This window comes from Rhinolophus sinicus, linkage group LG02 (genome assembly GCF_036562045.2).
Source record: "Rhinolophus sinicus isolate RSC01 linkage group LG02, ASM3656204v1, whole genome shotgun sequence".
Lineage (NCBI taxonomy): Eukaryota > Metazoa > Chordata > Mammalia > Chiroptera > Rhinolophidae > Rhinolophus > Rhinolophus sinicus.
Window position 1 is genome coordinate 113,397,195 of NC_133752.1, and position 13,689 is coordinate 113,410,883.

Below are 13,689 nucleotides of genomic sequence, written 5' to 3' on the forward strand. Positions count from 1 at the left end.
TTCACTTATATATGGACTCTAGAAAAACAAAATAAATGAACAAACAAAACAGAAACAAACTCATAGATACAGTGAACATTTTGACGGTTGCCAGATGGGAGGGGGTTTGTGGGAGATGAGTGAAAAAGGGGAAGGAATTAAGAAGTATAAATTGGTAATTACAAAATTGGTAGTTACAAAATGGTCATGGGGATGTAAAGTATAGCATAGGGAATATAGTCAATAATATTGTAATAACTATGTATGGTGTCAGATGGGTACTCGATTTATCGGGGTGATCACTTCATAAGTTATATAAATGTCTAATCAGATGTTGTACACCTGAAAGTAACATAATATTGTATGTCAATTGTAATGAAAAATAAAAATATTAAAAAACAAAACACTAAAACATTGCCCCCGCACATCTCCACAATCTTTCCCCTTCCTGAGAGCTGGACCATTAGATTTATCTGAAATTCTGCTTCAACCATGCAGACAAAGACAGCATCTCGGAGGAATGGTTCTCTAACTTTCGGGTACATTAGGATCACTTGGATGACTTTTACAAACATAGATAACTGGGCCCCACCCCCAGAGATTCTAATTCAGCACATCTGGGGTCGTGCCTGAGAATCTGCGTTTCCAACACATTTCCTAGACCAGCAGCATTAGTATCTCCTGGAAAACACACACTGCCCTTGGGGATACCATGTTATCCTGAAAATAAGACCTAGCCAGACCATCAGCTCTAATGCATCTTTTGGAGCAAAAATTAATATAAGACCAGGTATTATATTATATTATATTATATAATATTATACTATAATATAAAACCTGGTCATATTTTACTGTAATTTAAGACTGGGTCTATAATATAATATAATATAATATAATATAATATAATATAATATAATATAATATAATATAATTTTTGCTCCAAAAGACACATTAGAGCTGATGGTCCAGCTAGGTCTTATTTTGGGGGAAACACGGTAGTAGAGAAACAAGATGGCATGAACCTGGATCTCCGTATGACTGTGTGGAGCAGAACAGCTTGCCTAACCTGAAGAGAAAGAAGCTTTTTTCCTTAAACCACAGCCCTGTTGGATCTTTGATACAGTAACTCAGCCTTGTCTCTAACTGAATCATATCTCTGGGAGTCAGTCTTCTCTACATAATGTCCCATTCAAAAAGAAGAAGAAGAAAAAACCCTTACTCTAGCTCCATCTCTAGGAGCAATAAATTAGTCATTAATCAGACTAGTACACAGAGCCAGGATACAATCTCAGGTATAAGATTCCCAAGCTCGATCTAATTGTGATCCCAAGTCTCTTACACTTCTCTGGATCCTGTCTCCTTCTCAACTTATTGCCAGATTCTTCTTCTCTTCACCACCCAGGTCTGAAGCTTCACTTCCTTGTCTACCCATTCGGCAGCCCAACACCGTGTGGCCCCCTCACCACTCCACTCACCCCAAAGTCACTTCTAATTGCAAAAGCCGAAGGTGACTTTTCAAAGCTCATCCCCCTTCACCTCTGCTGAATTTGCAATCATTAATCACACCTTCCTTTTGGAGCTCTCTCTGCACTGCTGATTTCACGGTACCAGTCTCTTCTGATCCTTCTCCTGTGTCTCCAATTTGTCTTGATCAGAATCTCACACCACCAAGTCTCTGACTTTGTCCTTTCTTCCTCAGTCTTATCAACTGGGTCCTCTTCTTGGCTCATCTCTTTAAGGCTCGCATTCCATCCAGGGTAAGGTGGGGACCATTCTTTGTGCTGTGCCTCTTAACGCTCCTCTTTCAACCTCATTCATGCCCAACTCCACCCGCGTCCAACAAGCTGATGACTCTCAAAAGCCTGCCGAGCTATAGGCTCCCTCACACGGCTACAGGTCCTTGACATTACATTCAGCAAGTCCAAAGCTAAGTCACCTCCTTCCCCCACCAACCCAACCATCCTGTGTTCCTAATCTTAATGAGACTCCATGCATCAACCGGTCTAGTGCACAACCTTCGGGATTATGTTCAACTCTTTCTCAATGTCCCCACTTCCCACAGTACTGAATACTTCATCAAGGTGTCCCTTTCTGCAGCTCTCAATAGACATCTTATGAATCCACTCCTTCTGCTTTTCTCACTGCTACCACCTGCCATAGGCTCTCCCCTCATTTATTGTTGCAGTGGCCTGGTTGGTTGTTCATGGATCTGTTTTCCCCTTTTAGATTAACTAATTAATTAATCTACTAATTCATTGGACATTTGAGACCTCACTATGTGGTATATGACGTGCTAGGTGCTGGAGATGCAAAACAAAAAGGATGAAGAAAAAAGAAGGGAAAGAATAAAACAGTCCCCGACCTCAAATAGCTCTCAGCCAGGGAGATAGAAACACCGGGGACATCACTCAACACAACGCATGAATGTGAGTCTGGTCTTCTCATTTTGGTTTGTGCTGTCACATATGTGGAAAGAAAAGTGTCACCCTTACCAGCTGTTGGACTTGGGGTGGATCATCTAAATAAGAGGGCAAGGGGCCCCAGAAAGTGACGATGAAGTCCTGTAAGTGCTGGCTGACCACGCAGCCTGCACGCTTCCTGGGGATGATGGTAGGGACCGGCCAGGCTGGAGGAGAGGTGCTTGGGGTGGGAGGAGGGGCTCCCCCACAGAAGCCTTCATTATGGTGCATGTTACGTCGTACTTAAGTGCATTCACAGCCTGCTTGCTGGGAATCAAAAAGGTGCAGACATTCCTTCCAGGCGGCAGGAAATGGAAAAAAAAAAAAGCCTGAATGACACAAAAACTCATCTTCTTTCTCAGAGAGGAGGATTTGTACAATTTCTCATTTGCTTTCAAAAGAATGCCTGTCTTGCCTCTGGAGCAGGACAGCATAGCTTAGCAGTAAGCCTAAAAGACCATACCTTCCAAGGACTTATATAATTTGGGGGCCCCTGAAAAATGTTACCATATATATGCTGGGGTGCTATAGGTTTCAGCAGATGCCCGAAGGGGTTTATAACTTCTCCCTAGGAAAGAGTTAAGGCTCCTTTTGGGTAGTTACAGATAAGTTCCATACTATCAATTCATGTCGTAGGCACAGGATCAGAGACCCTGTGGGCCCAGGGATGCCAGGAGAGGCAGACGGGGGCTAAAAGCCAGGCATCCTGGCTATGCAGATCCTCGCTTTAGCTTGCGTTCTACCACAGTACTCAGACTACAGATCTGTGCACATGTATATAAGGGTGAGAGAAAGAACACTCATGCATCCAAATTCAAATTCCAATTTTCACTTTGGGACTTGGATGTAAATCTGTTAGGTCTTAAGTCCAGGAGGTGATGTAATTTACTGAAGAGAGTTTGGAAGCTGCTAAGCTCCCTGATAAATAAGCCATGTTTCCTCATCTCAGGTCTGTGAAAACATATTTTCTAGGGACTTAGAACCCCCTTGGAAAGAAATAGCATTTTCTCCCTACAGGAGAGCCACACACATAGATACTTGTCTTTTTAAAGATACTTGATCTTTCTGGGCAAGGAAGTAATGCAGCCACATGGCAACTAACCGATAACCCTGCTCTGTTACCTTAATTCTTTCTCAGATGAATAGTTTGGTTCCGTGAGTTATAGAGGGAGGATGCTATAGAAACGGACTTGGCATCAGAGCACCCTGGCTGTAGCCCACATTGGCTCCCTAACCATGTGCTAATTACATCATCAGCATGGTCATCACTACTCATTGTCCCCAAGGTGTGGGAAACCACAACGGGAAGATGGAGAAGGAAACTTAGAGATCAGTCCACTCCCATATGTTGGCCAGAGAGACCCAGAAGGTGGACGTCATTTCTCTGTCCTCACTGAGCAAGGCTGAGAAGAGCTGCAACTCAAACCCTTCTATCTGGTTCTCAGCCCAGGGCTCCGGGTTTGGGGGAGCTGCAGACTCCCAGTGCTGCCGATGGTCGTGGTCCCCCAGCTCCCAATGCCTCTGGTTGTCACCAAGACCAACAATTCCAGGACGTCAGGAGCTAAAGAGCCTACGGTGCTTTGGAGACATGAAGAGCTCTAAAAGGATGTCTCATTATTATTGATGACAATATGTAATATTTATACTACATATTATGTAATATATGTAATATATTTATAACCCACTTTGCCTGCTAACTTCCAAAATGAGAAACAAAGAATTTAAAGACCCAGCCAGCTCTGTGGGTAGCAACTGTATTCTTGACAACTTGGATAGAATCTGTATCTCTGGTTGCCCCATATGCCTCTGGTCCTTGAATTCTTTCTAAGATGGCACACAGCAATCCAACCGTTGGATGTGTGGCTGACGCCCTGCTCAGGATGCACAGGACACTGGGCAAGACTTGGGAGAGCTGGGAAAAACTGTTTTACATGTTCACAAGCTCAACCAATTTAGATTTATTGAAATGTCACGTCGTGCCTGATCATAGGAAACTTCCCCACCTCCACTCCCTCCAGTTTTGAGGCCAAACCTCCCTGGATTTGAATCTCAGCTCTGCCATTTGTTAGCTGTGGGACTTAGAGAAGGTCTTTAACCTCTCTGTGCCTCAACATTCACAACTGTAAAATGGGGATAATAGCACTGATTTTTATAGGGCTGTGGTGATTATAGGAGATAATGTATGTTAAAAGCCTCACAAAATGTCTGGCACATAGTAGGCTGTCAACAGATCATAAATCTTATTACATTCTTATAAATGCCCCAAATGCTATATTGCTGGAGGGCAGGCAATGTGGCAAAGTACCCTGAGGGAATCTGTACTTTGGAGTGCAGGGTGGGAGGGGTGGTTGGGAGAACAGAATTCACGTTATGAGGTGAAGGTCAGCAACACAGCTTTCCTACTTCCTAGGCATGTATCATGTTTATTTAAAGTATTTTAAGCTAGTTCAGAAGTTGTACTTCAACCCCTGTGTTTACCAAATGGGTACCTTCTTTAAGTTCATATACCAAAGACAAACATAGAGAGGCCAAAAAGATGTATACACATTTTAAGAAAGGAAAAACTATATTAAAACTGTAATAGTCAATATATACCGATACCAAAAGATGAATACAAGTCACGTTTGACTTCTGAAGTTACAAGAGGTGCTCAAAGTGGTTACCATTAGCGTAATTTTAATACAGTTTTCTCCTTTCTTAAAATGTATATACATTTTTTTGGTACCCTCTGTATATGTAGTAATGAAAAGTAGAGCTCAAAGCTAAAATTATTATTAATGGTAGCTTTTAGTAGGGAAGAGCTCATTATTGTTGTTGTTGGTGGTGGTGTTATTCTAGCCCCAAGTTGTGGTTCTTGCAGCTTACTGCACCTCCCAGCGCCTCAGGTGAGTGTAAAATAACAATTGCGATCCCAGACCTTGCTGTTCCCCCTTGCCAGCTTTCCCCTTTCCTCCTGCTCTCTCCACCCAGCCCATCTGTGAAGTGTAGGTTTGAAATGCCAAGACTTAAGAGTAGTGTTCTCATACTTGAGATGCATCAGAATCCCCTGGAGTGTTTATTAAAACACAGATGCTGGGCCCACCCCAGAGTTTCTGAGTTAGCAGGTCAAGATGGGGTCTGAGATTTTGCATTTCTAACCAGCTGGGAGCCGTTGAATCTTTGGGACCTTCCTTTGAGAACTACTGCATTAGGTCAGTGCTTTGCAACCTTAGCTGCACTGGAACCCCCTGAGGAATTGAAAATCCCAATTCCCTGCACCCCAGACAGATTAAATGGGCTCTCAGAAGGCAGCAGAGGAGAGACCCTGGTTCAGAGGCAAGCTTCCCTCTAGCCACTGTGCTCGACCGAGTTCAGTGCCTTGGGGTCCCTGAGCTGTAACAATAATCGATAATCACAGGCTGGTGCTGGGTGGATTTGGGCTCAGCAAACTGTTGCTGTAAAGGACCAGGAGCGAATATTTCAGGCTTGCAGCCCACGTGGTCTCTGCTGCATATTCTTTTTTGGTATTTGCTTGTTTATGTCACCCTTTTAAATATGAAATCTTAGCTTGCAAGCCATACAAAAACAGTTTGTGAACCCCTGGAGAATAGCCAGTCATGAACTATCAAATTTAATGATGAAAACAGCTATGCACAATTAGCATTATTTATATAATAATAAAACCAAGGTAGAATGTAGATTAATTTAAAGGAATTAAAGGTACAAAGGAAGTGTGGCTTCTCTGTTATCTATAACTGCTCCTCTTAACAGTTTTCCTTTATACATTAGAAAAAGATGGGGGGCACTTCTTTCCACCCTCCTTTTCTAGTTCACGGTACTAGTACAGCAGGTCCTCAAATAACGTTGTTTCATTCAGTGTCGGTTATAAAGTGGAGACGCCACAGGAACTTAACCCTTGTTAATAAAAATTAGCCCACGGTAAAATTGATTTCCTTATGAGTCGTTTCGCCTAAAGTCTCAAAACCTCTCAACGAAGACTTACTATATTTGTTTCCTAGTATTTGCTTGGAACTTTAGGAGTTAAAAGCCCATATGATCTCACTTATCTGCGGAATCTAAAGAAAAGAATAAGTGAATGAACTAATCAGAGACAGTTTTGGAGACATAGAGGAAAAACTGAGGGTTGCTAGAGGGGCGGGGGGGTGGGGATAAGGGGAAGGTGAGAGGTTTTGAAAAATAGTCGGTAACCACAAGATGGTCATGGGGGTTTGAAAATTAATTTGGGGAACGTACAGAGGGATAGTTTATGGATGGGGGCAGGGGGGTTCACACAGTGTGAGGGATATAAATGATAAACGTCTAAGTTTTGCTTTGTCTTGTGCACCTGAAACTAAAAAAAAAAAAAAAAAAAGTCCTTAGCTATCTGCCCCGTGCTATCAAAAAGTAATTACCTTCTGAGTATTTCCTTCTTTCCCAGTGCTTCTAGTCCTAGCTTCCTGTCTCATCCTCTCTCCCCATTGAGAGAGTTTATCTCTCCTGGGAGACCTGGCTTCCCTAAGCCTCTGTGTGTGCAAAAAGCACCCCCAAATATGGAGTCACATGGCACTTTCACACAGCCCCTTCCCCTAGCCTCTCTTCTCTCCAAGCCCCAAAGCACTCCTTCCCCATCCCAACCTATCTGCTGGGATCCAGTATAAAAAGGGTCATAGTCTGAGCAGCTGGCCAGTATCTCTGAACAGGTCTAATGACTCCTAGAAGCTTTTAGCTTTGCAATCTGCTCCAAACCTCAGATGAAATGGACAATGCCCACCTTTGCCCTGTCCTTTGTTCTTTTCTTCTGAGCCTTTTCAACACACTAGAACCTGTTAGTAAATGACCTAAGCTGACTTTTAAATAATGTAAATGATTTAAAGCAGAAGGGTGGAGACCCGGATGAGGAAATGGAAGCCTCCCCCATCTTCCAAGGACATGTAGCTCACTGGAATCTGAGGGCACTTGAGGGAACACATGTAAAAGACTTGTCCTACCCTAACTGGGCCACCATCCAAAAATGTGACTAACACGGAGGAGGAAGCCTCGCTGGCTCCGTGGGCACGCAGCCCATTCAGTTGCACAGGGCCCCACACTGAGCGAAACCTGCTGACTTAATGCCCTGCTGATGGCATCTTGGTGGGCATTGATGTGAGCAAAGGAGAGCTGCGCTGTGTGTGTGTCCCTGTTCCATGCTGTCGCATTTGACCTAGCGCTCATGATGCCCAAGAGCACAGAATTCCATTGAAAAATGTGAAAGATGAAAAGCAGAAAGTGGACACTGGGCAGTGAAGTCACTACCATGTTTCCCCGAAAATAAGACCTAGTCGGACCATCAGCTCCAATGCATCTTTTGGAGCAAAAATTAATGTAAGACCCGGTATTATGTTATGTTATGTTATGTTATGTTATGTTATGTTATGTTATGTTATGTTATGTTATGTTATATTATACCTGGTCTTATATTATAGTAAAAAAAGACTGGGTCTTATATTAATTTTTGCTCCAAAAGACACATTAGAGCTGATGGTCCGGCTAGATCTTATTTTGGGGGAAACACAGTATCAGGTGGATGGTCTTTGATTAATTTTTTCAGAAACAAATTTTCATGTATAGTAAAGTTTGGCTGACAAAAATCTTTCAAAACACGAGATCCGTGTTAAAAAAAAAAAAGAATCCATAAGTAGGGACAAGGGTGAGAAGTGCTGCCATCACCCCCTCTGCCATCAAAGACAGTCAGGGAACTACTTCAAAACAGACCAGGGACCCATTAGAGCAATTTCCCGTAACATTTCCTGAACCTCTGTGGCACCCTCAATTCTTGAATGCTTGGTATTTTACAGTGAAGCTCCTTAAGCCTTTAAGAAGGGGCAGTGAAACCGGAGGGAGAAGCTGTTCAAATACAGCTGCATCCCTCCCATAGCTGTGTGTTGGAAAGGCACCCAGAGGAGAAAAGGAGTGCTCAGCTGGCCTGGGGCATTACCAGCAGGAAGCCAGTACTACCCCGACACTGACAGGAGATGTGTGTTTAGACACAGCTGTACAGCAGTCACCATCTGGGAGGCCCCTTCTCACCATGAGCCCTTTTCCAAACAGTTCACTGTTGTCATCAGAACTTGGGGCCCCATGCCCCTCTACTGAGTTGAGCTCCCCAGACTTAACTCAGGCATCCATACACCAGACGAGGAGTTACAGACCATTTCCTCGGTTTATTGGATGAGGAAACAGACTTAGTGAGGTAACGTAACAAACCTAGTGAGATCACACAGGGAGGCAGGCGCAGAGCCCGGATTCCAGGCTGGACTGTCTGACCCGGAGCTGGGCTCTCTGCCCACAGCCACCTCTCGTTTAACTTGCCTTCTGCTAACTCCAGCTGTGGCTGGGGTGAGCGCCACACAGTTTGCGCTCAGCGGTTTTCCATCTCTTCCTGGGAGTGACTTTAATCTCCCCAACAACTAGAGCTTGGAGGTCAGGGGCTGGGTCTTGCTGCATTTCTCAGGCCTGAACAGTCATGGCTCCTAGCAGGCACGGGTGAACCCATGTATATTGATTCCCCTCACCAACTGTCTGCTTGCGGTGTGCTGTCTTGTAAGTGCGTACCGTATGAGCCCCGGAACCCACAAGAGTCAGCCAGAGCAGGACAGGCAGAAGAAGCGGTCAGTGGTCTGAAGGAATTAATAAGGATTCTGATCTGTACTCATGCCCTCCACCGCCCTCCAAAGCCCTTTCTCCACCGCCCTCCAAAGCCCCCTCCTCAACCAACCAGCTGAACGACCCAACACAACAGCCAAACCTCCTTCTACATCCGTGGGTATACTATTAATATAGAATTTTATATCTAAATAAGGTATAATTTTATGTATTATCTAACTCTCTTATAGTATACACAGACTAGACTAACCCATGGGGTTTAGTAAAGGTGGTGGTAAACCCGTATTCTGTGCCTCAAACCTGGGCCCAGTGCTGGATGCAGGAGTCTCTCTGCCACCTGCAGATGTATTTATAAGAAGAGACACAGGAGAGATGTTTTTTGTGAAGCTGATGTGACTGCTGAAATGTGGATCAGGCTGAGCCATCACGTTGCTGTCCTCTAGGCCCAGGAATTGCTCAGAGAGAAGGGTTCCTCTCCACTGCCAACTACTCAAGAGAAATGCTGCTGAGCGGACATCTCCTGGGCAGGAGGCAGGTCTGGGCAATTTGCCTGGGAACACACCCAAGGGAGGACGGTGATAGACAGTCACCCTAAATAGGCAGCTCTCATCTATCAGCGTGTGGCTTAGCCATTCTGCGGACACTCAGTGTGTTCTCCTGGTCTAGTGCTCGTCTCACGTGGGCTTCAGAGTTCCCTCCGGACAGAGATCTGTCATACCCCTCATTGCTGTATTGTGGGCAAAATCATTTTCATATTAACCTTGACCAAAATTTCAGGAAATTAAACCAGCTGCTGAAAAACACCCCTTTGATGAAATCCATGGCCGAGCAGAAGTGATCCGTGGGAACCACTTCCAGGGTCTGAACTGCTGCCTTTGGTCGTCCTTGAGGGCGGGTGTGTATTACTTCCGGTTGGAGTACTATTTTTTCAACTTGCAGTTGAAGAGGCCCCTATGGTCTTCTGACACAATGGTTTTGTAGTTTTATTTTAGTGGGAGGGTGTTTTCTTCAAAGGAAATCCTACCTGGAAGCCAAGCCGTAACAGACTGACCCTGAGCTGCTGGTGTGAAGGACCCAGGGCCCTGCCTATGGAATGTGCTCCTCCCTCAGAGGCTCCTAGAATCAGTTAGAAAACCATGCAGCCATTCTCCCTGTATGAAGTTATTCTCTCACTGACTAACACAACCTTTCTTGAGCACCTACTGTGCTCCAGGTGCTGGTGAGCCAGCAGGTAACAGGATGAGGGAGGAGGCCCTGCTCTCCCACAGCTCAGAAGTTCGTTTAGACGCTGGTAAGTGCTATGAAGGAATCAGAGAGGGGATGTGACTGTGGCCCGGAGGTGGCTACTTTAGATGGGGCATCAGGAAAGGCCTCTCTGAGGAAGTGAAACATGAGCCGAGAGCAGAAGTACAATCTGGAAAGATGCCTTGATTTTGTGAGGAAGCGAGACACCAAGAGGTGAAATGACTTCCCCCCCAGGTCACACAGCGGGGTAGGAAGCCAAGCTGAGACTGGACCCTGGGTTTCCAGGTTTCCTGGCCAGGGTTCTTGCCCTTCACAATGTTTACCAAACAGCTACTACGTTCAAAGAAGTCTTGGTGACAGGTGATATCCAAGGACTGACAAATCACCAAATACTTCCTGGTGTCTGGGGCTGTCGGTCCTGACTCTGGGCTCCCAGCCCTCCTCAACCAGTTACGTACAGCCTGGGGGCTCTGTACCCCAGAAGGCAGCACCCTGCAGCTGACATCCCTGACCCGGGACCTTGGCTGGGAAAGCTTCCTCCTCTCTTAGCTCCCTGGTTGCCAACTGTGGCGAGTGTTCCATGCTGCTTCCATTGTTGGCATGAGGACAAAAGCAAGACTGTGGGTATAAAGCCTCCTGAGTCGCCTGGAGGAAGGCTCTCTGGAAGTCAAGCTCTCTGGGGTCAGGACTTACAGCCAGCCACGCCAGTTTCCCCTTGTGCTGCAGAAGGCACTCACACAAAAACTACACACACCATGCAGACCTGTCCGCAGCTCACACACCCAGCCTCCAAAGTAATCTAGGCAGACACTTCCATTATGCTGAATATCCCAGGAAGCAGCATGCAAATGACCGCCTCTAGGACCCACAAACCAAACAGCTCGAGGCTACCAAGCATTCCCCACACTTCCCATCAGCACCGATGGGCCACCGGCATTCGCCCTGCAGCCTCAGAGCCTTACCACTCAGGCACTTTCTAGGCACTAGCTGATTTGAGCCTCCAGCCACATCATGAAGGAGGCAGAACAGTGGATTTAGTCCCATTTTGCACATGTGGCAACTGAACCCCAGAGTGACCTGTGCAGAGTGACTGCTACTGACATTGTAACAACCACTAAATTCTGATTCAAACCCAGGTCTCCAGACTCCAATTGCAGTCTTTCCACTATAAAAATAAGCTGCCCACAAATTAAACACAGGCCTCTCTGGCCTCATTCTCTTCTCCACCCTTCCACCTCCACCCTCTGCCCTAGAGTATACTAGGCATTTTTCCAGAAGCCGCCTCTCCTCTCCACGACGCCCCTATCTCACAATGTGTGCCAATGTCCTGGAGACCTTGGTAGCACTGATTCCTGTACACTCAGCAACTCAGACCCAAGCTGAGATGCTCTCCAGCCCAACCCAACTGAGCCCTCCTCCCTTTCATATTTTCTAGCGGAGTCACGCTTGTGAACTCCACATCTATCACTGGTGAAAACAATGCACTCTAGAACCTTCCACATTTTCTTTCTTTCCATTGCCAACTGCACGTGGAGGAATTGGCAGGCAAACACAGGTGACAGGGCCTGCAGAACCACGTTCCCCCAAATACACAGCTGTGCCCACGGGACTCATGGACAGCCCTGTACAGGCAGACAGACCCGCTGAGAACAATCGTGTACATGCATGAGACACACCAGCTGCCAGCATTTAGCAAACGCTGTTTTGCGTGGGGAACAGAGCCAAGGACTGTACAATTTTAGCTAGGATCACTCTGGACCTGTCACCCCAGGCGTATGCTTAAGAGCCAGCAACTAGAATTCAGGGTGGACAAAGAGAATGACATTTTGAAGAGGGACAGATACACACTGAGCAGTCTGGACAGCCCGAGACCCTCGGGCAGAAAGCAGGAGCACAGTTATGGACACAAATGCTGGGGACCCCAAATAGACACCAGTGCGTACACACATCCGTCCTGAGTGTTCCGAGGATTCCGGCCCCCATTCCTCATGCGAAGTCAGCTTGCTCCTGTCCGCCGGGCCCTGCGCGGTCCAGCTCCCGGGACCATGCAGGGGCAGTGGGCGCACCTCCTCCCTGCGACCCGCCGGCCTCGCCAGGTCCCCTTCCTTTTCTCAGTCCCCCGCCCCAGCGGGCCCTGCCGAGCCCGGCGCACTGCACTTACCGGCGGTGGGCCGCAGGGCTCCGTTTGCAGCCAGGGCAGCGGAGCCTAGAGGCGGAGCAGCGGCTCGCAGGGCCTCCCCCTGTCCGCAAGCCTCGCCGTGCGCCTGGCCTCCCACCCCGAGAGGGTCAGGGTGCGGGCACCCTGCCTCCCGCCCGGCGCCCGTGGGCACTTCCTGCCGGCCAGCGTCTCCGCCCGCCCCGCCCGCTTCCCCAGCGCCCACCCTCCCCCCGGCGCCCCCTCCAGTTCCCAGGCTCGCTCTCTCCTAGCCGGCCAGCGGGCCTCCCCAGAAACCCTGTGCAGCCGCGTCTTTGTTTGGGAGTTGGCTTCTCTTCAATGCACAGCACACAGAGAGAATTAAGTCGGAGTTAGGGGCAGCTGTGCAGTTGCCCGGGGATCCTTGTTAGGAGCGAGTGGGGATGCACTGGGGGTGGGGCGGCTTACACAGCATCGTCGTCTGCCCACGGCCTCCTCCCCCACCCTGGGCCTCTCAGAGGTCTCCTTGCCCCCTAGGCTCGCTGCTGGTGGAGCAGGAAAAGAGCAGGGTCCCGGGAGAACTTGGCTCCTGGGGATTCTCACACAAGCCTGTCTGATCCCAAAGAGCCTTCCTTCCCCCCTTTTGTCCCCCCCCCCCCCACACACACAAGCAAGTCTCCTGTCACAGCTGTCTCCCTCTGAGAGTCCTGCTGACCACCACCCTTACATTTCCTGGGCTCAGGGAGAATCAAAATCTCTTCCTAGGCTGGAGAAAAAGGAGACTAGGCAGAGAGCCCGCCTGCCTGTGCACTGGCGGGGAGCTGGGGCAAAGCTGCCTGTAACTAGCTGTGTTCTAACAGTGGGGCCTTAGGTCTTATTTCCCAAAGCAACAAAGTCCTGTGCTTATCCAACCATGTTCTTTTGAAACTTGACTGCACTGAGCAAGGTTACCCATTTATCAGGTGCTAGGTCAGGGAAGCCACCCAGGACAGGGAGAGCTGACAGAGGCATGGCGCTGGGGCACCAGCCTTTTAAATACCCAGGGCTGCTGAGAAAAGATTAGCAAAGGGGATGCAAAGTGAGGGTCTGAAAAGATGACTGTAATAGCTTCTGTGAGAGGAAGACCTGTAATGGGGGGTGAAATGGAAGATGCAGCAGAGGGGGTTTGCTGAGCTCCCGGTGAGAAGGAGGGGTGGAGGGGGCGGGTCTCAAGAAAGAGGACTATGGTGGTGCTGTGGGTGATGAAGTCGG

At 47.5% G+C, this 13,689-nt stretch overlaps 1 protein-coding gene across 9 annotated transcripts in view; it reads right to left on the reverse strand.

Moving 5' to 3' along the window:
- TSPAN11 (tetraspanin 11) overlaps window positions 1–12,996 on the reverse strand; it is a 73,028-nt gene extending 60,032 nt beyond the window's left edge. For 2 of the 9 annotated variants that reach the window (XR_012493818.1, XM_074325237.1), the window contains exon 1: window positions 12,907–12,986. Coding sequence is in view for 5 of the 9 variants with exons in the window: in XM_074325237.1 (XP_074181338.1) it covers window positions 12,907–12,913 (7 nt within the window). In the remaining 4 variants the exon portion in view is untranslated. Of the gene's footprint in view, window positions 1–12,465; window positions 12,673–12,906 lie in introns of those variants that run through there. The other 7 variants (XM_074325236.1, XM_074325240.1, XM_074325238.1 and 4 more) reach the window with 7 other exon arrangements.
- Between the last annotated feature and the right edge of the window lie 693 nt (window positions 12,997–13,689).